Source organism: Labeo rohita, chromosome 10 (genome assembly GCF_022985175.1).
Source record: "Labeo rohita strain BAU-BD-2019 chromosome 10, IGBB_LRoh.1.0, whole genome shotgun sequence".
Taxonomy (NCBI): domain Eukaryota; kingdom Metazoa; phylum Chordata; class Actinopteri; order Cypriniformes; family Cyprinidae; genus Labeo; species Labeo rohita.
The window spans coordinates 23,897,209-23,923,119 of NC_066878.1; the positions used below are offsets into that span (position 1 = coordinate 23,897,209).

Below are 25,911 nucleotides of genomic sequence, written 5' to 3' on the forward strand. Positions count from 1 at the left end.
GCTCGTGAAAAATCTGGATCGTCAGAATTGGTTCATCTTCATGGTTGTTCCAAGTTCGACTCCATTTTGTGACCACCTTGTCTTAAAATAACCAGATAATGATTTGGGTGGCCAGACAGGCTGTATAACGTCAGTGTTCCTCAAGTCTTTTAGTTTTAAAATGCATTTGTTTCATGTTTTCCTTCATCTCCATGAGTAGGCCTGTTCCAGGAATGATAATGAACGCTGTGGTTTAAGGAGGAGCACACTGGATGTGGCAGGTGGATGACATAAGCGTCCTAAAATTCAGCATATTTTTTTCTATGAAAGTATGCAGTGCCACCACCATTTGGCATACAAAAGTAGTGCCAGCTATAACTTCTGGGGCTGCTCAAAATTCTTCCATGCTATTGTCTGCCAGTCACATAGTTTTCAAGTAAGTTCATAGCTTCCTAAAACAGGGCATTCAGAAATTGTTACTGAGGGACACACATAACAGAAGCATAGAAGATGCATTGTGTATAGGCAGTTTTTCAGAAACAAGTGTGTGGTTTGACAGCGTGAGCAAAGCAACGGCTACAAACAGAGACGTTTCGCAATACACACCATTATCGCAAATCTTTCGGTTTGCACAGTTGGATTTTTTTACACCAACTCAAGCTCATCAACAACACATTGTTCATTTTTTTGAAGAAGTGCAGAGACCTTTGTAATCCTTTTGTCTGTATGAGGTGTTCTGTGTGCGATACCTGTGCCATTTCCTTCACACCGTCATATGAACAATCAGTCAGTGTTACTGATATCCCATGAACCTTGTTACACAAAGCAGTTCTAACTAACTGTCATGAACCGGAACAAAAACAGAGGTTAAGAAGAACAAGACAAGACGAGCATTTGACATTTAAAAAGTATAACAATTGTACTATTTTTAGGAAAATAACCGATCGTTTCGCTAGATAAGACGCTTCTTTCTCAGCTGGGTTCGTTTACAACCGCATTTAGGATCGTTTGAAGCCGCATTTAAACTGTATTTTGGAAGTTCAAACTCGGGGCACCATATCAGTCCATTATATGGAGAAAAATGCTGAAATGTTTTCCTCAAAAAAACATAATTTCTTTATGACTGAAGACAGAAAGATATGAACATGTTGGATGACAAGGGGGGAGTACATTATCTGCAAGTTGTTATTCTGAAAGTGGACTTCTCTTTTAATTCAGTGCATCACATGACATTGTACAACATGATTAACCTTACCTCAACATGAAGAGGTTACATTTTCTCTAATATCATTTCCTATTTTTATCTTGTCCTGTTGGTGTTTGCAGTGTTTTGCACCTGAGGACATTTTGAGCAAGTCAGAGCTGACAGCATTCCATCGCTGTGTCTAAAGATGCTGTCGAAGCAGCATCTCTTGAGGTTTTCTCATGAAATACGGCTGTAACACGATAATCAAAGCTCAGTGAGTTTTCTTTATAACTGCTGGTAGAACATTGCATTTATTACGCTCAATAGTGTTTCAATGGATTAACATTGATTTTTATAATCTTTTTTTCATGGCCGTAAGTAGATAGCATTTTGTACTAACTAAGCATCCTTAAAGGCAGAGATATCTCTTAGTGTTTCTGTATCTCCAATCAATGACTGGCAAAGGGCATCATACAGTGACCTTTAAACAGATCAGCTCCAGTCCTCAATGGAGATTTTGGACTAGTCAATAACTGGATTTCCTGATGTCAGGGAAGTTGCTGCTAATGTCTGAGATCTGACTTAAACATGCTCAGCTCTGAAGCTGACTTTGGACTTTGAGCTTGTTTTACAGATGGTGTCTGATAAAGATGTCTGATTCAGGGTTCTCTGTCCTTTTCACAGTCTCTGATGTTGAACTCTGATCTTAACAAACAAAGGAAAACCTGGTCAGATTTTCACTAAGGCCGTCTTCTCTTGTGAAATTGAAAGAGGACACCGTTTCATTCCGCCTCGAGTTCAGTTCCAGTAATTCCACATGCTCGTCATGTGGCTAGAGTGTGGTCAATTACTTGTCAGCTACAAAAGACACTGGTATTAAAAAATGAGCCTGTTTCTGGAAACAGAAACATTCCTGAGCCGCCTGGAGCAAGTCATAGCGACCGGTCTCCTGCGGGAACAGCAGCGTGATGGGCATGAATGCTAGATTCACACAGACAGCCTGACATTCATGCCACTTCCTGGATTTAAAGAAACAGTTTAGACTAAAATGAACATTTTCATTTACTCACAGTCAAAATGGCACAAACCTTCTGTGGAACACAAAAGTAGATGTTTAGCACAATGTTCACGCTGCTCTTTTCCATACAATCAAAGTGAATCATACCATGTATTTTAAATCTTATGAAGTCTTATGATCTGTAAGTGAGTAGCACTGAAATAAAACTGCTCATTTGCATTTCAAATGTGTGTGTTGTGATTTGTTATCATTGTTGTGAAACCTGCTGGAGCTCTTTTGAAAATTTAAATAAACATGAGTTAAGCTAGAGTGAACGATATTCAATAAATAATGAGGTTTTTGGGTCTGTGCTTTTTATAAAGCATGGCTTATTTTGTTAGATTTTATTTTGGAACTTGACAGCACCGTCTTGTAAAACCCTGAATTTGGAAGACTTTCTCTCTTCTGTGATAATGCTGCCATATGCCCACTTTGCAAAAACATCTTTTGGTCAACAGATGGACTTCGTTCTGAGTCTGACATCATGTCCTCCTAATGATTAAACTGATGATGGTAAACCTATACTGGAACCAGTTTGGTCATCAAAGTAACCAGTAACTGGTAAATTAAGATGATGTCAATATAATACGTTTAACTCTGTTTTGTTTTTGCAGGGAGAAGCATTTAATCGGGTCAACGGCTCATCTGCACATGCACAGAACGTTGCCAAAGCCAAGTACGAGTTTCTCTTCGGAAAGACAGAAGACACCGGCTCATCAGATAGCGGTACTTTTATGTTTTTGCATACTTCATGCATACTCATGTAATTATTGTGCACCGGTTTGGGTTGCTTTATGATGATACAAATTTGTATAATGACATGGGAATGACATAGGGTGGTTTATGAGGACACTTCCTTTGTCCCTGTAATTTAAAAGGCTTAAAAACATACTAAATGGTGCTTTTTTTAATTAAAAAATGCACAGAGGTTTCTGTGAGGGGTAGGTTTAGATGTAGGATTGGTGTAGGGCAATAGAAAAAAATACAGTTTGTACAGTATAAAAACCATGATGCCTGTAAACCACCTATGCACACACACACGCGTAGGCCTCTTACACAGCACATTTTGAAAAATAATTATAATTATAATTATAGCAACATTTGAACATCAGTCTAACCTGTTTGTTGTCTGCTATTTTTGACCAAATGCATGCTATTCAACTGACGCATTATGTCCAACAATTTTAAGTAAACCACCCGTTGACTCATAAAGCTGTTGCTGGTAAACAGTGTATTTTCTTTCAGTGTTACCTTGTCCACTTTTTATTTAGAAAAATTATATTTTATTTTGATATATATATATATATATATTTTTTTTTTTAAATACATTTTTATAGGTATCTTTGGGATTGTTGTTTTATAAAAGTAGTTTATAAGAATTATGAATGTGTTTGGGTTTATTTAAAAAAGGGCAAGTGGCTTGTTTAGGGCTTGTTTTTTCAGATCCAGTTTTTCTAGTGAGGTTTGGCAACATTGGTCTCTGTGGAGAGTAATGTATGGGATTTCCCCAAGACCACAGGGCTGTTGGGAAAAACTTTAGCGAAGGGAGATTGTATCAGCATTTGTGAGCCAGTGAACACATTTATCTTTGTTTCTGTGATTTTCTAGCATTAAGTGGCATCCATTCTTGAGCTACCATTTCCAAAAGAGACGTCACTGCATTATCAACTAGTTGTTCAGTTTGGTTCTGTTCACAAATGTCATTACTTTAAATGTTGGAGGAGTTAATTTGGTTGTGGAATGAGGATATCACTGACACAATTGATTGGACTGTGTGTAATTAAACTCTCAATAGAGGAGTGACAACTGTATTAAACTGCTGTGTGTGTTTTGAGCACCACACACAATACATGCTTCTCCAAGATCCTAGTGTTTCCGTATTACTGGCATGTCACGCTTCAGTGTCAACCGCCGTCATGATGAAACCTGTTTCAGAGGTGAGCATGATTCATATGCTCATAGTTTCCTGGCTAATGCTTCTTTGTAATTCTACAAATAACACACATCCAAACTAACAGAAACCACAGCAGTGACCTCACATTCCGGTTCATAACATACTTTGCACCGGACCACAGAGCTGTCAGAGTTAACATGCTAACATTTATGTTTAATGCAGTAATTTTAACACGCTGCTTTAGAACAGTATTTATTGTCAAATTTGCTTTTCAATTCAATCTAAATTTAATTAAAAGTGTTTCTCTTCAGCTTCTAAATCTAACATTCACAGACATTTATATATATTTTATCCACAATTCATCTCTGTAAACCAGCAAACTCGTCTTGGATTGTGGATTACAGTAAAAAATAAAAAAAACTGAACATGTCCTCACTCTCAGGCCATCCAAGATGTATGAGTTTGGAGAAACGTAGCATTTCATCACCTGCACACCAGTGGATCCTCTGCAGTGAATGGGACTGACGTCAGAATGAGAGTTACTGTGTAAATTATGCAGATTACTGTAATTGTGCAAATTACTGTGTTTACGAGGATTTTTTGCATTTTGACACATACAAGTCTATCTGTCTGTCTGTCTTTCTGTCTGTGTGTCTGTCTGTCTGTCTGTGTGTCTCTCTGTGTGTCTGTCTGTGTGCCTGTCTGTCTGTCTGTCCATCTGTGTGTCTCTCTGTGTGTCTGTCTGTGTGCCTGTCTGTCTGTCTCTGTCTGTCTGTGTGTCTGTTTGTCTGTCTGTCCGTGTGTCTGTCTGTGTGCCTGTCTGAGTCTGTCTGTCTGTCTGTCTGTCTGTGTGTGTGTGTGTGTGTGTCTGTGTGTGTCTGTGAGTGTGTCTGTCTGTGTGTGTCTGTCTGTGTGTCTGTCTGAGTGTGTGTCTGTCTGTGTGTCTGTCTGTGTGTGTCTGTCTGTCTGTCTGTCTGTCTGTCTGAGTGCCTGTCTGTCTGTCTGTCTGTCTGTGTGTGTCTGTCTGTCTGTCTGTCTGTCTGTCTTTCTGTTTCTGTGTATGTCTGTCTGCCTGTCTGTCTGTGTCTGCCTGCCTGTCTATGTGCCTGTTTGTGTGCTGTTGGTCTTAATTTTGTACACTAGATTTGTGGTTTTATAAATTCAAATTCTAAGCTAACAAACTTCTTTTTGTCGAATGTTTTGCTTTGATATTTTGTGTCGTTTAACATGCAGGCAGTGTGTGGCTGAAGTGACTGTATTGTATGTGCACTGGGATGCAGCCTGGTGTTTTTGTGCAAATTTTGTTTACAGTAAATTTTCATTTGGTCAGTTAAATCATTCACAGTCAAATGCTGCCACCTGGTGAAGAGAGTTGGAACAGTTCTGATCAAATATGACTAATTTTATTTTTCAGTTATATATATCTCAGATATTTCATTCAAGATATTTCATATTAGTCTGATGAATAAATAAAAAAACTTTACAAGCCTATGGCGATTCTATTGCCAAGATTTACGTAGAGGGTTGATAATATTTACAATAATTTTTGGAATTTGATAGGTGTCACATTTTCCCACAGTAACATGAAAATATTGTAGATTACTTTACAATGTTTTATAATAATAATTTATTTGATTTAGTGTCAATTTCATTTATTTAACATTTAATATTGGGGGCATCCAAGTTAAAGACATATTTGATTTTTTTTTTTTTTTTTTTTTTTTTTTTTTTTTTTTAAAGTAAGACAATAGTTACTTTCCCTGCTAATTAGTTTTTATAATGATGTAACTTACTCAGTTACTATTTGTGAGAAGTAACTAGTAACTATAAGTCATTTTTTTAAGTAACATGCCCAACACTATCTGCCTGTGTGCTCGTCTGTCTGTCTGTGTGCTCGTCTGTCTGTTGGTCTTCATTTTGTACACTAGGTCTGTGGTTTTATCATTTCAAATTCTAAGCTAACAAACTTCTTTTTGTCAATTGTTTTGCTTTGATATTTTGTGTCGTTTAACATGCAGGCAGTGTATGGCCTAAGTGTCCACTCCTGATCTCACATTCTGGACTGTATTGTATGTGCACTGGGATGCAGCCTGGTGTTTTTGTGCAAATTTTGTTTATAGTAAATTTTCATTTGGTCAGTTAAATCATTTACAGTCAAATGCTGCCACCTGGTGAAGAGAGTTGGAACAGTTCTGATCAAATATGACTAACCTGGATTTTTTGAAAGAGCAAAAAGTAGAAAATGATATCATGATGAAGAAAAAATGACCTTATTAGATTAATTATTATCCTAACTATTGGAAAGAAGAACTTATTAAGAGGTTTTGGCATCTTTCATTCTTGGGGAAAATGCTTAATAATATATGAAAATCAATGGTATGCTAAATCAAAATCACATGGTGTATCCAACATGCAGAAATATGCAGAAAACAAAAAACAAAAATGATGTCATGACTGTCTGTAAGTCTCTTAATAGATCAAATAATTTGACGTTTTTTATGACAAGGACAGGTTAGTTTGGGTTGTAAACTATCATGTGGTGCAACATATATCAATTTATGAATTTAATAGTGCATGATATTTGTAAAAAAACAAAAAAACAAAAAACAAATTTACAACAAGGACACCTTAAAATAAAGTGTAAACTAACTGTTTTATGAGGAGCAGCTTAGGAAATATCAGCTTAGGAACTTTGCATGTCTGTGAACTTATGAAATAATTGAACATAAACAACTGAAACTTTTGTATTTTCACATGTAAAACACTTTTACACACCACTGGCCTACAGCATTTTTACCTTGAAAGTTTCTTTTTTGATGTTCATCTTCTGTACTACTGTTATTTATTTGTTGCTCCATTTGAGTTTCTTTGAGTTAACTCTTATCTGATCGCTAATCTTAATGTTTTGGTTTGTCAAACAGTCACCTCTCCGAGCCAGGAGAAACAGGAAAGCGGCTCAGGTCTTGATTCCGCTCTTGATGACGATGACATTGATGAGACGTCGCTCTTCCAGGAGATTGACAGGGAGCTGTCGAACCTATTGAGCGGCCTGACTGCTCAGAGTCAGCATGCTGCGGCCGAACAGGACTCGACGTCAGGAGATGCCGCCGCCTCACCCATGATACCCTGCAACGGGCAAAACGAAACCCCACAGTCGGAACTGGATATGGCCAAGCAGGGCCTGGACCTTCAGAACGGCCAGTCCGAGTTAGCAGGAGACTCCCTCCTCACGTCTGGTCTGCTGTTTGACTCGTGGTGCGAGGCGCTCATAAAGGACCCCAGCTCAGTTATGGCGGCTGCAAACGAGCTGAGCTGCTTCAGCTCTGGGCCCAGTCGAGATCCCAGGAATGCATCGCCCAGCCAAAATAAACCTGACGCCAGCCCGACTCCAGCTGCAGCACATGGGGAGCAGTCCATAGAGGTGCCCTCCCAAGAAAACTCTGAAAAGGAGACGGAGGGCAAAAGGGCCGGGTCACCCTCGCTCAGTAGGGCGGACGACCCCTCGGCAGAACTGGTAGACGAGTCTCTAGAGGAGTCCAATAAAATACTGGCCGAAGTCCCGGGCATCTTCAGCGGCTTTCTGGAAGGGGGCAATCTGCGGGACAAGCCGCCGAAGAAGCTGCGGTTTGTGGAGAGCAAGGCGGAGAGCCTTGTGAACGGAGAGATGCAAAATGGAACGTATCAGAGCTGCGGCGCAAAAGAGGAAGTGACTCAGGACGTGCAACATAGGGAAACCACAGCAGTGCCACAGGGGCGTGCGCTTAGACCCGAGCACAAACCAACAGAAAACGGCTCAGACAGGTACAGTACATTTGCATCGCAATCCTTACTTGGCAAAAGCCTGTTAGACAGTAGAGAGAGATACTTTACATGATACTTTTGTACTTTTTAATCAATTCTAAAAAATAGTACCCACCAGTGGCATTAAATTGGTGTTCGTTCAACAGGAAACAACAGTGTTCACAGGTAAATTAACTATTTTTATAATCAATATTATTAACACATATTAATATTATTAATAATTAATTTATATATATTTTAATGTAACTATTTAATTATTATTTTATTAAAATATTTTAATAAAAATTTTAATGATGCATTTTTTTAAATCATTTTAAAATTGGTATTATGTGGAAAAATAATCAGTATCGACTTTATTATCTCTATTTAATAGCAATTCTAGTTGTTATTAAACGTTTTGTAAATATTTTGGACTTAACATTTTTAGATGAACACACAATAACATTTTCTCATCTCTAGTAACACTAACTCGAATTTTAAATTCGAGGGACTGATTTATGCTCTACATGCATGTTTGATGGTATTTAGTATTAAAATATTAATCTATTTATAATCTGCCTTTTTATGACTTGTATGCCATCTTGGAATGATGATTCCTGACTGACTGTTGCATTGCATTTTAGTACTGCTACTGTAGTGGTGACACTTTAGATTAGGGAACACTATTCAGTATTAACTAGTTGCTTATTACCATGTATATTACTAGCATATTAAATGTTTATTAGTACTTATAAAGCACATATGTCTTATTCTGCATGATTTTAGATCCCTTAATTCACCCCAGACCTAAACATAATCACCTTAATAACCGCCTTTCTATCAATAAGCAACAAGTTGAATTTATTGAGGGAAAAAAGTTGAATATGTGTTCCATAATCTGAAGTGTTACCGGCATAATTTATGAATAGCTGTTACGTCAGAAGCGCACCCATGATGCCTATGTAGGCAGCTCACAAAGTCAGTAAAAGCTGTCAGTAATGAGATATATAGACACAGCTGCACCTTATGCAATACAAAGTTCAAGCGTGTTCTTTATCAGATAATCTTGTTACTTTATATATTCAGTTCTCTAATGCATCTGATTATCGGTTTCACTTCCTTTATCCTTTCTGCTTGGTCTTCGTAAGAAATGATCAGGCACAATTTAGAGGAAGCACTGTGAGTTGCTAAGAGGAACGAGGCTTGTGGTTTTATAATGGAATTAGGCTTTTTTCTGCTTCCTGTGGGTGTCTCTCACGAATTTGTCCAGAACATTTCCGGGTCATAAATAATGTTTTGCAGAAAGAAAACTACATTTATTTTATTTTCATAATAATTTATTTCATATGAATTAATAATCGTAAAATATTTCAGAATAATAAAATTCATAGTAATTAATGGTTAATTACAGAATACATTTTCATTACTATAACCCAGGCAAAACCTGTAGTAATACAGTCAAACAATCAATCAATAATTTACAATAATAAATTATTGTACAATCTGTAATTATGCTTATTTTTATAAAAATACTGTGTTCTAGTAATAAAAATGACGGTTACTAACAATTTCTAAAGTTTGAATGGATTATGAAAACAAAAGTTTGAGAGGAAATATGCTTAATTCATTATTGAATGGACCTAAATGGCTTAAGCACCAAGAAGCCGTGGTTTACAGTGAATTTATAACAGCTAAGGGGCATTGTTAGGCACCACGGCTTCACGGGGCTTATTGCTTTTGTAAAATGGTTATTGCGTATACGTAGTAAGGTTTCACAAAGTAAAACAGAGCGAATAAAGTGTAATGATATAAATGAAAACAGTATTCTCCAACCAAACAATGTAGTTCCTCAGAAACAGTTGTGGTTGCAACACAATGGCTGCCAAGCAACACACAAAAGTAAACATAGTTGTATGTTTGTAGAGTAATTTACAACAGCTTCGAATGCAGCTCAACCAATCAGAATCAAGGATTGGAACTATTTGTTTTATAATTGATTTTATGCAATTATAATTAGTTTTATTCTTTTCATTTACAGGTGAAATATGACTCAGGCTGATTTTGTGAGATTCATTCTTATAGCCTAAAGGAGAAGTCCACTTCCAGAACAAAAATTTACAGATAATGTACTCACCCCCTTGTCACCCAAGATGTTCTTGTCTTTCTTTCTTCAGTCGTAAAGAATTTATTATTTTTTATTTATTTTTTGAGGGAAACATTTCAGGATTTTTCTCCATATAATGCACTGATATGAGTTTGAACTTCCAAAATGTAGTTTAAATGTGGTTGTCGATCCCAGCCAAGGACGAAGGGTCTTATCTAGTGAAACAATCGGTTATTTTCATTACAAAATACAATTTAAATACTTTTTAATGTCAAACGCTCGTCTTGTCTTTCTCTCCCTGAACTCTGTGTATTCTGGTTCAAGACAGTTAGGGTATGTCGAAAAACTCCAATTGTATTTTCTCCCCCAACTTAAAAAATCATTTCAAAATCATCCTGCATCGCTGCAGAAGTACAGACCCAGTCTTTGCAAAGTGAACATGCAAAGAAGATCAAACACCCTTAACAAAAAAGGTAAAACAGCGATATAGGATGACTTTGAAGTTGAGGGAGAACATGAGATGGGAGTTTTTCGACATACACTAACTGTCACGAACCGGAAAAAAACAGAGTTCAGGCAGAGTAAGACAAGACGAGCGTTTGGCATTAAAAATTATATAAATTGTATTATTTTTATAAAATAGCAGATCGTTTAAGTAGATTAGACCCTTCTTCCTCACCTGGGATTGTTTACAACCACATTTGGGATCATTTGAAGCCGCATTTTGGAAGTTCAAACTCGGGGCACCATATCAGTCCATTATATGGAGAAAAATCCTAAAATGTTTTCCTCAAAAAGCATAATTTCTTTATGACTGAAGAAAGAAAGACATGAACATCTTGGATGACAAGGGGGTGGACTTCTCCTTCAAGTTGTCAAATTAACATATGTTGTAGTAAATGCTTAAGTTGTATCATAAATAGGAAATGTAAACGTAAAACAGACAGAATGTTATTGAGTTGTGTTTGTCTTCCTGCCTGTTTCAGGTGTTCTGAAGTTAAATCTGCTGCAGGTGAGAGTGACACCACAGATGTCTTCAGCTGCCAGTTTGAGAACATCCTGGAGTCGGAGCGTCTGCGGGGGACTCTTTACAGTAGCATGGACTCGCTGGATGAACTGTCCAACCCTGTGCCTGAACCCAGTACTCAAAGCACTCTGGAACCCTCGTTTGCCTTTGACATTCCCCTCACTCCCATGATTCAGCAGCGACTCAAAGACAGAAGTCTGTTCTTGGATGCGGGCGCGCCTGACCTGAGCTCGGACGGCGAGATGCTGAGCGTCACAGCCATAAAGGAGAGCGGCAGGGCAGCTCTGGAGGTGACCTCATCGTTTCTCTCAGTGGGTTGTGAGGATGCAGGAGCAGCTCTAGCAAACGGTTTAAACGTCAAAGACCCCAGAGACTGGCTGCAGGACTGTTTAAGGTAAGACCAGACAGTTCAACGTATAAATATGCTGAATGAATGGCTGACAACTCTGACTTTGTCATGGTTGTGAATATAGCATGCACTGTTGCACAAATTGTAAATGTGTAGCATTCTTAGCACTGAGCACTGTTTCATTAATGTTGTTATGCTGAAGAGCCTGTGTACGAAGAAAGCAAGGAAGCTTGAGTTGATTATGTGGCGCCCTCTGCTGAAAAGTCTTTTCCATTGCACTTGTTCAGATCTGGGTTATAATAGTGAAATAAACCTATAAACATTTTTGTTACATGAAATAAACATGAGATAAAATAAAATATAAAAGTTAAACTTAAACTTTATTTTAGTTAATTGGCAAGGAAACCTTTTCAGCAGCATTTTCATTTAACTTCAGTGTTGGGGGTAACGCATTACAAGTAACATGACTTGCGTAATCAGATTGCTTGCTAACTAATAAATTAATTGCTTTTTTAAATTATAAGAAAATAGTTATTTTTTTAAATAAGTAATCCCAGTTATTTTTCCCCCATTTATTAATTGAAAATCTGGAGTAAATGTGAATAAATGTAAACATGCAGTAATTCATCTGACGTACAAAAATAAAAATGGATTCATTATTCCTCAAAATGAATAAAAACAGTGAAATACAACTCAGAGTATGATTGAACTTTTTATATGAAAAACAAACAAGCAAGCCCTGCCCAGATTTAAAAAGTAACACAAAAGTAACGGAACACATTACTTTTCATAAAACATAACTTAAGTAACGTAATTAGTTACTTTTTTACTTTTAAGTCATTTTTCTCAACACTGGAAATAACTACAAGTAAAAGTGAAATAAAATAACTATATAAATGAAGTAAAACTATATTAAAAACTGTTTAAAAATATGAAATGAAACTACTATATTAAAAAATAGGAAATGAAACTTTATGATACAAAAATAACATTCAGAAAGGAATTTGTAAAGATATTTACACAATAACTGTAATTATTAATGATAAGGGTTGATGTTAAAGGGATAGTTCACCCAAAATCAAAGTTGACAGTAGCTATTGACTTCTATTGTATGGTAAAAAAATATAATCTGAAAATCAATGGCTACCATCAACTGTTTGGTTACCCTGTAAGATAGTATAGCAGCGTCTCAGCTTGGTGCATCAGTATCGAATATGCTGTGTGTTCATTTTACAAAAGCATCCAGCATAGCTCATCCAATCCCAATTTTAGAGTCAGAGCTAAATATTTTCTTATATCAGTTTAAAATAACATTATTTGACTTTCATTACATTTAAATTCATTATCAACAAATATGTTTCTTGATCCTTTCTTCATTATTTATTTTAGTGATTATTTTGAAAGCCACCGTTTGCAACTATTCCTTGAATTACTTTTTAATTCCGTTATTGTGAAAACTATTAATATTTCATATTAACTGGAACAGGAAATGGTAGATGTAGCTATTGCATTACAGTGAAAGTTCTATTTAATTTTGCTGAGGTTGATACTTTCATACTGATTTGTTGTTCGCAGTTCACAGTATACTTTCATAATTGTGTATTTATGGTGACTGAAGTTCGTTTTATACCTGATTATGCTTCCTCTGTGGCCACATACACTGCAAAGCAGTAATGTTGTCATATCTTGTGGATGTAAACAAGAAATGTGGATCCCTGTGATTTAATCGGTTTGGTATTTTGCTGGTTTAAACATAAGTAAAATTAGCAACAAGAGATGTATTAATTATTGTCAGAGCTGGGTATGTTTTTAAGCTAAAGATTTTTAAGCTTTTAAGTCCTGAGGACTATGGATTCTTATTTCTGCTTTGGAATAAAAATATAAAAAAAGGTAACTTTTCTTTTAGGTAACTTGGATTTCTGAGGTCTGGATTGCGAGATAAATTTGGAGAAAAAAATAACTCAAAATTGTGAGATAAACAAAATTACACTTACATTTTTTTTTATTTTGTGGTGGAAATAAGCTTACATAAAGGCAGAAACCCCTTTCAAAATACTAGCTAAATACACTACGGTTAAAAGTTAAAAGGTCAATAAGATTTTAAAATATTTTTCAAAAAAGTCTCTTACTTACAACAGCTGCATTTAATTGATAGAACATACAGTAAAACAGTGATACTGTAAAATATTAATGCAATTTTTAAAAAATTATGTGAATATGTGTTAAAATGTAATTTATTACATTTTTAGCATCTTCACCCTAGTGAAAAAGTAATAGATTTAAAATTTATTCTAAGTATAGTTTAAGTCTATTAACATATTTACTGACATATCGTTTGAGACTTACTGATATAAAAATTGTAATTAAACTTTATTTTGAGTACTACTCGTGCACAGTGCACATTTCCTAATATTAAGGCTAAAATATGTTTTAATGTCACTATTGATGAGGATTGTATGATCGTTAAATAATATCGGTCTTTAAATGGCCAAATATTTGAAGTGTACCTAAAGTATACTTGTAATAGTTCCACTTTAGCACAATCAGATATACTTAGGTATATCTAGTTGGATTTCATCTCTACTTCCGCGCAATTAAAGTGCAATAAGTACAAAATTAGTTGATTTGTAGTGTTCTTAGTGTGAAATAAATGCACACTGAGTTACTTAGTGTGAAATAAATGCAATTTAAATACATTTTAGTATATTTATTTTTCACTAGGGCAGTGTCACATGATTCTTCAGAAGTCATTCTGATATGCTGCTTTGCTGCTCAAGAAACATTTTTGATTATTACCAATGTTAAAACGATTGTGCTGTATGATATTTTTGTGGAAACCGTGATACATTAATTTCAGGATTCTTTGAACAACAGAAAGTTTAAAAACTTAACCCATACTTTTAAATGATAGTGTATTTTGTAATGCATCAGTATAATCAAAATCAGAGGAATAATGTACAGTCAGCGTGCAGTTATTACAAAAACTTGATGCAGAGAGACTGCAGGGCTGATGCGAGAAATGACAGTGCATAGAGAAAAAACTGGTGTCAGAATGAGTCAAGCGAGTGAGTCAAGACACAAACCCCTGTTGTGTCATTTTCTGGAAGATACTTTCCAAAAGAGAGTGATGCCACTGCATTAGAAACTACGTCACGCTGTACTAGTTCTGTTAACACTATGTGGATTTGAAGTGGATTCAGTTTTTATGGATTTGAAATGATTTTTTTCTTCAACTGCAGAGAAGTGAAGGAGCTCTTGTGTTTTATGGGTGAGTGAATGCAGCTTTGAGCTTATTAAGCACTTTATTAAACCTGCTGTTCACTGCATTCATTCAAGCTCTTATGTGCGTAATTTGATGAACCAGTGCTTATGCATGGATGTAATATAATTTGTAAAGCACATGCGAGTCTAGCATGCACTGAGAGAAACACAGTGTGCCACAGCATAACAATAGTGATCGGTAAACATGCATCCTCACCCGCACACTCGTCAGAAATCACGCTACATTTCCTCATCATCAGACCCATCAGCCCTGCTGTTATTTATAGCTCCAGTGCAGCATCAAACCGCAGGCTGCAGCCTCGTGCCCCAGAGCATGATGGATGTAAATAAAGCACATCGCTCTGTCGCTCCATTCACACACGCGTGTGTTCGGCCCAGCCCCCCCTCCATCCGTCTGCCCGCCTGGCCGGCCCGCAGATGGAGTGAGACGCCGGAGTTGAGCGCAGCGGCTGTAGTGATGAGACTCACTACAGTAATGAATAAGCACAAACAGACCGCCGTGTCCTAGCAGCCCGCAGGAAACCGCACGCGCCGTCTCCATGTAGGTCAGAGCTGAGCATTTGGCCGGACGGTAGGACACATCAGGAGTTCGTCCTCACGCACCGCCGACCGACTCTCATGGGCTCCGTAGTGTCCGGCTGCTTTTCCCAGCCGGGCCTGTCCGACGACGAGCAAGCGTCCGTCCAGTAAGTCTTGACCTTCGGCTTGCATGACACGCTTCTCAGACGCTGTGGCGATTCACACGGGCAGCTGCTCCCGGCGGTGCGTGCGTGCGTGTGAGTGAGTGTGTGTGACTGCAGTGACGTCTCCGCAGCAGCTCTCGCGTCTGTCCGCTGTGAATGTCCTCTACAGCTGAAAGGTTGAAGCTTTCCTGTCTTTGTGTGATTCTCCCCTCCCTCTTCAGTGGGCTGAACCTGAAGCACATCAGAAATGATAATAACTCGAAACATTATAATGAATGTAAAGTTGCCTGTATTGTAACATCATTACTCATCTGCAGATCATTGAAGCCACTACCTGTATTTGCTGAGAATTTATTGCTGTGTAAGAACAGTTCAGTCTAGAGTGAAAATACAGGATATTTAATCGTATGATAAAGGAAATTAAAAACAGTCAGAAAATTGCTCATATTTGGGTAAAGGTGTGGTCATCCCTGGTGAAAAAAAAACAGCATATGCTGGTTAGGTATGTTTTGAAGCATGGCAGCTGGTTATGAGCTGGTTTTAGCTGGTCCTAAGCTTCTAGCTCCTGCTCAGAACCAGCTCAGGAGCAACTTAAACCAGCTCAATCCAGCTGCCATGCTTTAAAACATACCTAACCAGCATATGCTGTTTTTTTCAGCAGGGATGTTAGCAATATTTCAGTACAAGACAAATCCATTAGGTGCTGTCATATTTACAGCAGTTTGGCCAATTTTGGTGGGGAAATCCAGTCATATCAATAGGATTCAATGTGTGAGGGCCATTGAGTGCCCCTCGTGAACTATGCATCGGGATCAAGTTGTTGACACAGTCTTGGTGAAAAGGCAAAAAGGTCTTATGTCAATACTAGAAGTAAAGTTAATCTCAAACCAAGCAGGCTCCTGTTTTTAAAACTTAAAGTGTTAGTTTACCCAAAAATAAAAAATTAGCCCATGATTTACTCACCCTCTGACTTGCCTCGTTCAGACAAATCCAATCTGAGTTATATTAAAAAATTTTCCTGGCACTTCCAAGCTTTAGAATGGCATTGGTGGGTGTTTCTCTTTATCAGCCCGAAACAAGTCTAATAAAGTGCATTCATCCATAATAAAAAAGTGCCTCACATGGCTCTGGTGAATAATAGCCTCCTGTAGCGAAACAATGAATTTAAGAAAAATATCCATATTTAAAATGTAAGAATCATTTTAATCTAGCTTGCACCAACTGGTCGTACACAGAAGCTGTCCCAGGTAGATAACGTAGGATGTCTGCGTTGTGCATGCGCTGCTCAATAGTGATAGATGAACGCAAATGTGCCCGTGGAAATCAGTAAACACACTGGTCACAGATTAGAAGTTCAAAAGGAGGTTTTGTAAAGAAAAATGTTGGAGGATTTCGATATAAACCAAGAGGAGACTGGTTTTCCTTCACTAAAGTAAGGAAACTTTGCTTCCTTTGCTTCTGTAAACAAACGCATATCCGCCTGGAGCTGCTTCCGTATATGACCTGTTGGTGCAAGCTAAAGTGATTCTTACATTTTAAATATGGATATTTTTCTTACAAAAATGCATCGATTCGCTACAGGAGGCCATTATTCACCTCCCGGAGCCGTGTGAGGCACTTTTTATTATGGATGGATGTACTTTATTGGACTTGTTTTGGACTGATGAAGAGAAACCCCTGTCTATGCCGTTTTAAAGTTTAGAAGTGCCATGATAATTATTAATATAACTCTATAAAGAAGGAAGTCATATACAGTGTTGGGGAAAGTTACTTTTAAAAGTAATGCATTACAATTTTGCGTTACTCCCTGAAAAAAGTAACTAATTACGTTACTTAGTTACTTTTTACGGAAAGTAATGTGTTACGTCACTTTTGCATTACTTTTTAAATCTGGGCAGGACTTGCTTCTTTGTTTTTAATATAAAACAATTCTAATGTAAAAGCCCTTTTACACCAAAAGTAAAATTTATTCACGTCAGGCTGAAAGAAAAGTACATTTATGCAGGAGATCACTCTTCAGCTATAAAAAATTGAAGCACAATTGTTAGTTTATCTAAATTAATTTTTGGTTATTTATATGGTTGAATTGCATCATCGAAGGTCAGCAGCAAAGACACTGGTTAATAAAATGGGATTAAACACATAAAGGATATTTGTTTTATTTAACATATTTAATTATTGTAGGGTTGCATCATATTCTGTGTTTGCATTTCACCGTTTTTATTCATTTTGAGGAATACTGAATCTGTTTTTTGTGAGTGAGATGAATTAATGCATGTTCACATTTAGTCTAGAATACGGTAACATCATGTTTACTCCCAATTTCCCAACAGGAGATTTGTCAATCAATAAATGGGGAAAAAAGTAACTGGCGTTACTTATTTGAAGAAGTAACTCAGATATTTTCTTAGAAATTCAAAAGTAATGCATTACTTTACTAGTTATTTGAAAAAAGTAATATTATTATGTAACTTGCGTTACTTGTAATGCGTTACCCCCAACACTGGTCATATACACCTTGGATCCCTGGAGTGTGAGTAAATAATGGGATAATTTTCATTTTTGGGTGAACTATCCCGAAATCAGCGGGGGAGACTTTAAAGCCTCATAAAATTTCCTGTTGTGCAGATTTGTACCCTGTTGAAAAAGCCAGCATATGCTGGTTAGGTATGTTTTGAAGTATGGCAGCTCGTTTAAAATGGTCCTAAATTGGCCATGAGCTGGTTTAAACTGTTCATGTGCTGGACCTAAGCTGGTCCTAAGCAACTAACCAGTTTTTTTCAACAGGGATATTAGCAAAATTTAGATAAAAGACAAATCCATTAGGTGCAGTTGCATTTACAGCAGTTTGACAAATTTTGGTGGGAAAATCCAGTCTTGGCAATAGGAATCAATGTGATAAGATATTTAATGTAAGGGCCAGGGATTGCCCCTCGTAAATTATGCATCAGAATCAAGTTACTGGCACAATTTTGGTGAAATTCTGCAAGCAAAAAAGGACTTTTGTCAGTACTGTAGTGATCTATGAAGCGCAGCTCACACATTAGTCACATTTAAACTAAGCAGCCTTCTGTAACTAGCCTAAATCCATCACGAAAACTGCTGGGGAAGCCTTTCAGCCTCATGAAATTTCCTATCGTAAAGAATCGTACGCTGGTGAAAAAATAGCATATGCTGGTTAGGTATGTTTTTGTAAGCGAGTCAATGACTGATCCGGAGACGAGGGATCCATGTGCAACAGCTTTATTTTAACAGACTGTGTCAACAGGCAAGGTTCAGCAACGGCGGACAGGTGTGGTGAAGGTAATCCAATGGGGTAAACGATAGTCCATGCAATGGGTCGGGGCCGGCGGCGATCAAAGGGGATAATCCGAGACAATAGCGTGGGTCGAAAAAGGGCAGGCAGCAAAGGTTCACTCACACGTTTAACAGTCCGGTTGGCAACGAAAAGACAGTCCGAAAAAACGCTCAGGATCGCTAACATGACTTAGACGAAACTTCGCGAAGAACGCGCCGAACCGGCGCGTCTAAAATGGCCGACTGGCGGAAGTGAACCGGGGGGACCCGGAACCGGAAGCGGCGGCCCAGGTACGGGGTAGATGGGAAATGGAGTGCTAATACTCCGGGGAGGGTTCCCGTTGGCGGCGGTCAGAGGGAGCCACAGAGACCGCGCTTGTGACAGAGCCCCCCCCCTGCGAGCGCCTCCTGGCGCGAGGAGGCGACCGACGCCGGGGCCTACCTCTCCTGCGGGGAGCCGGTCGATCTGGGTGGGCGGCGTGAAAGTCGGCGGTGAGGGATGGGTCCAAGATGTCCTCGGCGGGCACCCAGGATCTCTCCTCGGGTCCGAAGCCCTCCCAGTCGACCAAATACTGGAGGCGGCCTCTCCGGCGTCGGGAATTCAACAGGGTGTTTACCCGATAGGCCTCCTCGCCGTCGATGATAAGGGGGGGTGGCGTCTGTGGGGCGGTCTCCTCTAGGTTCTCCACTCCTCCCGGGTCACCAGCGGGCTTTAACAGGGAAACATGAAAGGTGGGTGAGATACGGTACTCAGCAGGCAATTCTAATTGAAATGATACTGGGGTGACTTGTCTGATAATTCTGAATGGACCCACGTACCTGGGGCTGAGCTTCTTGCTGGGTAAACGAAGACGGAGGTCCCGGGTCGAGAGCCACGCCCACTGACCCGGCTCGTAGGCGGGATTGGGGCGGCGCCGGCGGTCGGCCTGGATCTGTGTGCGCCTTACTGCTCTTTGGAGGTGAACATGTGCCCGGTTCCAGGTCTCCTCGCAGCGCCGAAACCAGGAGTTCACTGCCGGGAGTTCTGAGGGCTCGCCTGACCAGGGGAACAAGGTGGCTGGAACCCTAGGATACACTGAAAGGGCGTGAGCTTGGTGGAGGGCTTATGTAATGAGTTTTGGGCGTATTCGGCCCAAAGCAGGAATCGACTCCAGTCCTCCTGATGGTCCCGGCAGTATGAGCGGAGGAAGCGAATCAGTTCTTGGTTCATCCTCTCGGCCTGGCCGTTGGACTGAGGGTGGTATCCTGAGGAGAGGCTGATGTTCACTCCTAACAGTTTGAAGAAACTCTTCCACAGGCGAGAGGTGAACTGGGGTCCTCGATCAGAAACTATGTCCTCCGGTAAGCCATAGTAGCGGAAGACCGCCTCGCAAAGGGTTTCCGCCGTCTCCATGGCGGTGGGGAGCTTGGGTAGCGGGATTAGGCGACAGCCCTTCGAGAAGCGGTCTACGACCGTGAGGATGGTGGTGTTACCGTTGGAAGAGGGGAGATCGGTAACGAAATCTACGGCAATATGAGACCAGGGGCGCCGGGGTATGGGCAGCGGTTGTAGTAGGCCAGCGGGCAGTTGGCGAGGGGATTTGGTCATATTGCAGGTAGAACAGTTCTTAACGAAGGCGATGGTGTCATGACGCATGGATGGCCACCAGAAGCGATTGTTCAATAAGTCCAGGGTAGCCTCGATGCCGGGATGGCCTGAACTCGGGGAGGAATGGGTTAAGGATAGCACCTGGGGACGCAGATTAGGCGGGACGTAGGTGAGGTGGTCAGGACAGTTAGCGGGTGTAGGATCCTGAGTAAGTGCTTCTGAGATCTCAGTCATAATATCCCATGCCACGGGAGCTACGACAACCGAAGAGGGTAGGATGGTTCCCGGGGGGGCCTGAGTGAGATCTGGGTCATGCATGCGGGAGAGCGCGTCGGCCTTAGTATTCTGGGAACCGGGCCGGTAGGTGACTTGGAACTGGAACCTGGTGAAGAACAGCGCCCACCGGGCCTGGCGGTGGTTAAGTACCCTGGCGGTGCGAAGGTATTCCAAGTTCTTATGGTCCGTGAGTACAGTGAAAGGATGTTGGGCCCCCTCGAGCCAATGTCGCCACTCCTCCAAGGCGAGCTTAATGGCTAGTAACTCCCGGTTGCCCACGTCATAATTTCGTTCAGCCGAGGTGAGTTTGTGGGAGAAATAAGCGCAAGGGTAGGTCTTGGGTGGTTGCCCCTGCCGTTGGGATAGCACAGCCCCAACGCCCGAGCTGGATGCGTCCACCTCCACCAGGAAGGGTTTGTTGGGGTCCGGGTGGTGAAGGATAGGTGCTGTGGTGAAACGCTGCCGGAGATCGGTAAACGCCTGGAGGGCCGGGGAGGACCAGGAGAGGCGGGTGTTACCCTTCTTTACCATCGCCGTGAGGGGCGCCGCCACCGAGCTGAAACCACGAATGAAGCGGCGGTAGAAGTTGGCGAATCCTAGGAACCGCTGAAGCTCCTTAAGGGTTGAGGGGCGTGGCCAGTTGCGTACCGCGTAGACCTTGCTGTCATCCATGGCGATCCCCTCTGGGCTAATGATGTAGCCTAGAAATGCTATCTTCTCCTGGTGAAACTCGCACTTCTCCTCCTTGGCGTATAGCTGGTGCTGAATGAGTCGCTGAAGCACTGCCCTGACGTGTTGTATGTGTTCTCGGTAGGAGTTAGAGTAGATGAGGATATCGTCAATGTAAATGATCACCCAGCGGTGCAGCATGTCCCGGAAGATCTCATTCACGAAGGCCTGAAAGAAGGAAGGACTATTGGCCAGCCCGAAGGGCATCACTAGGTATTCATAGTGTCCAGTAGCGGTCGAGAAGGCCGTCTTCCACTCGTCTCCCTCGCGAATACGGATGAGATTATAGGCGGAGCGTAAGTCCAACTTAGTGAAGAATCTGGCTGAGCGGAGCTGTTCCAGGGCAGAGGGGACGAGTGGGAGGGGATACCGATACTTAATGGTGATGTCATTGAGGGCGCGGTAGTCGATGCAGGGGCGGAGACCGCCATCCTTCTTCTTGACGAAGAAGAAGCCGGCCGAAAAGGGTGAAGTAGAGGGTCTGATGAATCCCTTTGCCAGCTCCTCCTGGATGTAGTTGTTCATGGCTTCGGACTCAGGATGCGAGAGGGGGTAGATACGTCCCCGTGGTGGAGTGAAATCAGGTAGTAGATCGATGGCGCAGTCTCCGGGTCGATGTGGTGGGAGGAGCGTGGCCTTGGTTCGGCTGAAAGCCTCGAGGAGGTCCTGGTAGTCAGCTGGTATGGTGCTATTGGCAGCAGGCTGTGAGACCGGCGCGGTGGGTCGAAGGCAGTGCAGCTGACAGTGAGGTGACCAGTGAGTAATGGTGCCCTGTGTCCAGGAGATGTTAGGTTCATGCTGGTTGAGCCAGGGATATCCTAAGATGATGGGTGCTTGTGGTGATGAGATGAGGAAAAACCGGATGATTTCATGGTGTGCTGGTTCGAGGCGTAAAGTGAGGTCGTCGGTGGTGTTGCGTATCTGACCGGAGCCTAGCGGTCGCCCGTCGATGGCGGCCACTGCCAAAAGAGATGCACAGGGAAGAAGGGGTAAGTGATTAGCCAGGGCGAAAGCAATGTCCATAAAGTTCCCTGCCGCACCAGAGTCAATTAGGGCGGTAGACTGTATAATAATTTTCCCTGACTGGATGGTCACAGGTAATTCACATCGGTTGAGGTTCGAAGTGATCTTACTCACCGAGGTGGGCGGACGAGGTGGTCTAGTGGGGCAGTTGGCACGGATGTGGCCGGCGAGGCCACAGTAGAGGCAGAGATTGCCCCTCAGACGTCTCTCCCTCTCCTCTGTAGACAACTTCGTAGCTCCGAGCTGCATGGGTTCTGGGGTTTCCAGGGCATTGGGTGCAGGGAGTGACACAGGGGTAAACGAACGGCTGGTCTTGCGTGCTCGCATCACGCTGTCGACACGGATGGAGAGGTCGATATATTGGTTGAGCGACAAGTCCTCGTCTCTGCATGCCAGCTCCACCTGGAGATCCGGGCGAAGGCCCCGGCGGTAGTGCAGCTTGAGGGGGCCGTCGTTCCACCCACTCTGTGCCGCGAGGGTACGGAAATCCAAGGCGTACTCTGCAGCGGTACGTCGGCCCTGTCGCAGCTGGTAGATTTGCTCTCCCGCCTCACCGCTCTCGGAACTAGGTTGAAACACCGCCTTAAACTGTTGTAGAAACACGGCGAAAGAGGGAAAGGCGGGCCGATCCAAGTCCCAAACTGCCGTGGCCCATTCCAGAGCCTTCCCGGTGAGGAGGGAACAAACAAAAGCGATCTTACCCTCTTCTGTTGGATACAAATGGGGCTGCTGGTTGACGAAGAGGGTGCATTGCAAAAGGAACCCCTTGCAACGGGTCGGTGTGCCGTCAAACTTCTCCGGGAACGCGAGTCGCGGGCTGGCTGTAATCGCGTGAGCTCCCGGCGGAGATGCGGTGGCAGCGGGCGGGGCAGCGGGAGGTGCAGCGGCTGGCGGAGTTATCCGGAGTCCCTGGAGTGCTTGGACGAGCTGCTCCGTAAGGCCGGTAAGGTGACGTAACTGCTGTTGATGGTCCGACAGGGTGGATGCTTGTGCAGAGAGCTCGGAGGTAATCTGGCTGACAGTTGCTGGATCCATTAGCGGCGAAGTTTCCTGTAAGCGAGTCAATGACTGATCCGGAGACGAGGGATCCATGTGCAACAGCTTTATTTTAACAGACTGTGTCAACAGGCAAGGTTCAGCAACGGCGGACAGGTGTGGTGAAGGTAATCCAATGGGGTAAACGATAGTCCATGCAATGGGTCGGGGCCGGCGGCGATCAAAGGGGATAATCCGAGACAATAGCGTGGGTCGAAAAAGGGCAGGCAGCAAAGGTTCACTCACACGTTTAACAGTCCGGTTGGCAACGAAAAGACAGTCCGAAAAAACGCTCAGGATCGCTAACATGACTTAGACGAAACTTCGCGAAGAACACGCCGAACCGGCGCGTCTAAAATGGCCGACTGGCGGAAGTGAACCGGGGGGACCCGGAACCGGAAGCGGCGGCCCAGGTACGGGGTAGATGGGAAATGGAGTGCTAATACTCCGGGGAGGGTTCCCGTTGGCGGCGGTCAGAGGGAGCCACAGAGACCGCGCTTGTGACAGTTTTGAAGCATGGAAGCTGGTTTGAGCTGGTTTAAGCTGGTCCTCATTTGGCCATAAGATGGTTCAGCCTGGTCCTTAGCTGGATATAAGCTGGTTATGAGCTGAATTAAGCTGTTAATGTGTTGGTCCTAAGGTGGTCCTAAGCAACTAAATAATTTTTTTTAACAGGAATGTTAACAAAATTTCAGTAAAAGTCAAATCCATTAGGTGCATTGACAATTTTACTGCAGTTTGGCAAATTCTGATGGGGAATCCTGTCTTGTCAATAGGAATCAATGTGATAAGATATGTCATGTAAGGGCCATTGAGTGCCCCTCGTAAATTACGCATCAGGATCAAGTTGTTGACACAATTTCGGTGAAATTTTGCAGGCAAAAAAGGACTTTTGTCAATACTGTAGCAATCTGTGAAGCGCAGCTCACACATTAGTCACTTTTAAACTAAGCAGCCTTCTGTAACTAACTTAAACTCATTGCAAAATCTGCTGGGGAAGCCTTTCAGTCTCACAAAATAACCCTGTTGAAAAAAACAGCATATGCTGGTTAGGTATGTTTTGAAGCATGGCAGCTGGTTTGAGCTGGTACTAAGTTTGGCATGAGCTGATCCTGAGCAGGAGCTAACCAGCACATGACCAGCTTAAACCAGCTCATAACCAGCTGCTATGCTTCAAAACATACCTAACCAGCATATTCTGTTATTTCAACAGGGTGCTGAAATGATATTTCACCTGTGTAATTTTTTGTCAACCTGTGGTAAATGTGGGTGCACCTTAAAAGGTTTGTTTTACATCCTAATATCCTTAGAGACTTTTTGAGCTGTTTTAAACTGTCTGGTAAGGCTTTGACAAACCAACATTCAAAGCATGTCTTCATAAACCTTCCCTTGCTGGTTTTCTAATGATGTCATTATTGCAAGCAGCTCCATCAATAATGTGATGTCGTCTGCGACAGACTGTCTAGCCTTCCATCTAGACTTTATAGACTGCAGTATTTCACAGAGAGCTTTAAATGCACAAACATGCAGTTAATGTCAGTACGTATTTACTCTGCATAAGTAATAGTGTGTTTGTGAAATGGGGCTGTTTGGGAGGTAATTAATTGCTTTTTTTAAGTCATAATGCTGTTTATATTCTTCAGCACTGTTCTCAGTAATGCTGATTACTGCAGTGATCAGTTCTTCTGCTCTGTGAGGTGTCACCCTTTACTTCCACATGGTCACACACGCGGAGGTAAACAGCGCGTGTGGCAGGTGCTGATGTCATGTGATGGGGTGTCTCCGTTGGGCATCATGGGCACTCAGCTGCTCTAGAGGAAGTGGCTCTCAGCGGCGCTCTGGGATTGTGCCAGTGCTGGAGGTGTGAGTCAGCACTAGCAGCCCGATGCCAGGCGTCTGTCGGCTCACTGTCCCGCACACAGACCCGTTTCATTTAACGACCTTTAATTTCTCCACTCACACAGTTTTCTTGTGGCTTGCCTGCAACAATTTTGGTCATTTTAGTTGAGGGACAGGTGAGGGTTTCTCTACATTAGCCTCTTACTGCGTGTTGTGTGCGAATTGCAAATATTTCCCAAAAATTAAATCAATATTTTACAAATATGATGCTCAGATAACTTGTACCAACTTACCTTTATCCCACAACAGTTCTTGGAGCATCTCCTCTGTGGGACCCGGTTTGGGAACCACTGTGCTTAATGTGCACTGTGTGCACTGTGTTCTGTTTTTAAAGAAGAACTCCACTTACAAAATAACAATTTACAGATAATGTACTCACCCCCTTGTCATCCAAGATGTTCATGTCTTTCTTTCTTCAGTCGTAAAGAAATTATGTTTTTTGAGGAAAAGATTTCAGGATTTTTCTCCATATAATAGACATGCAAAGAAGATCAAACACCCTTAACAAAAAAGGTAAAACAGCGATATAGGGCGATTTCGAAGTTGAGGGAGAACATAAGATGGGAGTTTTTCGACATACACTAACTGTCATGAACTGGAACAAAAACTGTTCAGGCAGGGTAAGACAAGGCGAGGGTTTGACATTAAAAAGTATATCAATTGTATTATTTTTATTAAAATAACCAATCGTTTCGCTAGATAAGATCCTTCTTCCTCAGCTGG

At 41.5% G+C, this 25,911-nt stretch overlaps 1 protein-coding gene across 4 annotated transcripts in view; it reads left to right on the plus strand.

Annotated features, from left to right (window-relative positions):
* psd3l (pleckstrin and Sec7 domain containing 3, like) overlaps positions 1–25,911 on the plus strand; it is a 118,105-nt gene that overhangs the window by 9,873 nt on the left and 82,321 nt on the right. Inside the window, exons 1-4 of one of the 4 annotated variants that reach the window (XM_051120337.1) lie at positions 2,693–2,735; positions 2,837–2,948; positions 7,038–7,917; positions 10,987–11,421. In XM_051120337.1, coding sequence (XP_050976294.1) covers positions 2,718–2,735; positions 2,837–2,948; positions 7,038–7,917; positions 10,987–11,421 — 1,445 coding nt within the window. In that variant the 5' untranslated portion in view covers positions 2,693–2,717. Of the gene's footprint in view, positions 1–2,692; positions 2,736–2,836; positions 2,949–7,037; positions 7,918–7,959; positions 8,083–10,986; positions 11,422–15,232; positions 15,345–25,911 lie in introns of those variants that run through there. The other 3 variants (XM_051120335.1, XM_051120338.1, XM_051120339.1) reach the window with 3 other exon arrangements.